This window comes from Trichechus manatus, unplaced genomic scaffold, assembly GCF_000243295.1.
Source record: "Trichechus manatus latirostris isolate Lorelei unplaced genomic scaffold, TriManLat1.0 scaffold00025, whole genome shotgun sequence".
Lineage (NCBI taxonomy): Eukaryota > Metazoa > Chordata > Mammalia > Sirenia > Trichechidae > Trichechus > Trichechus manatus.
This window is the reverse complement of record NW_004443961.1, coordinates 20,452,372-20,453,740: the sequence shown is the minus strand read 5'-3', so window position 1 is coordinate 20,453,740 and position 1,369 is coordinate 20,452,372. Positions and strand designations below refer to the sequence as shown.

Here is a 1,369-nt window from a genome sequence, read left to right as displayed (position 1 = left end):
AATATTGCTTAATACCCCTGAAAACAATTTGACAAGTTTGATTCAATGCCTGTCCGGATTATAGCAGAAATGAGAGTCTTTGAGATGGCTGAACTTGTGGAAGTATGACACAGTATATTAGTTGATGAGAATCATTTGTTTATGGGACCAGGTCGCCTTCCTTACTTCTTAGCCTTTCTTGCCAATTTGTTGATGCAGAGAAGGATCTCACGATTTCCGTTCTGACAATCTCCCAGGCACAAGGGCTGTATTTCTTTTCTTTCAGATACTCAGTGATTCTTTGGAAGTATTTCCTCAGAGCCATCATGGAGTCCTCATTTATCAGGGGGAGGGAACTTCCTTCTACCTCCATCTCCTCCACTAAACAGACTTTTACCTGCTGATCAAGTCCAGCCCGCAATTCGACCAGGAGTTTCTCATCCCAAGCAGCAGATGAGTCCTCTGTGCTGAAGAGTTTGAAGATCTGCAGGATCATGTCACAGTGGACAGAGATGGCTTGAGCCTTCTGGAACATGTTGCCATCAAGCTCCTCCTGGGGAAATCCAAAGTCATTTCTGTCCTTCAGGCAGTAGAAAGGGGAGATTCTCCTTATTTTTTCCAGAAGCGTCGAGGTTCTCCTGTTAGCCTGGCAATGGCTCTGAGGCAGGTCACAGCCCAGAGAGCAGATGGAGTTGCAGCTGAGCACCACCAGGGCCATCAGTAAAGGGAAAGAGAAGGCCATTGGGGATCTTGCAGATGGTGTTGTCCTGTTGATGCTGGTGAGTCTGTGAGCGTTGGCCTCCAGGTTCTCTGAAGACCTACCTCTGGGCATGTGTTTTATATAGGGAACATACCAGTTTCCATTTTCTTTTTGACTCCCCCTCTTACTTTCTACTTCTGTTTTTGCTTTCCCTTATGCACTCTCTATGTGGGTTTTAGTGCAGTGTTTCTTAACCCCTTTTTCTCATTATTGAGACCCCCAGAAGCCTGTTGAGAATTTTTGTCCTGTCTGAACCCCCCTCCATGAAATTTTAATACCACAAATATACTGTATTTTTGTTTATCTATTAGATGTATATCTGAGTTTTCCACATAAAATGAGAAAGTGTAAACTTACTCTTCTTATTGAATGCAGTTTCCATAATGATTAAATCCAAATTTTAAACTAAAAGTAAAATAAAAATCTGTTAACATGTCATTTAACTTTATATCTAGGTGAGCTGAGTAACTTTTATTGTAATTCTTTTACCTATATACGTTGCAATATATTAAATCACATAGGCAAATTAGAAACTTACATAAATAGGTAATTTCAATGTAATGGAATACTTAAAGATTATCCAGCAAGAACAAACAACTGAAAAATTCAATTATTTTCTTAGTTTTAGTG

The 1,369-nt window shown here is 40.1% G+C and overlaps 1 protein-coding gene across 1 annotated transcript; it reads right to left on the bottom strand.

Annotated features, from left to right (window-relative positions):
• LOC101342581 (interferon alpha-5-like) lies at window positions 1–721 on the bottom strand. The gene has a single exon (XM_012554702.2). It carries the CDS (start codon window positions 719–721, stop codon window positions 140–142), a length of 582 nt encoding a protein of 193 aa, XP_012410156.1. The 3' UTR covers window positions 1–139.
• Window positions 722–1,369: the final 648 nt, after the last annotated feature.

Excerpts from the sequence above, each read along its gene's own strand:
- LOC101342581 (XM_012554702.2), bottom strand. The coding sequence starts at position 721 with ATGGCCTTCTCTTTCCCTTTACTGATGGCCCTGGTGGTGCTCAGCTGC.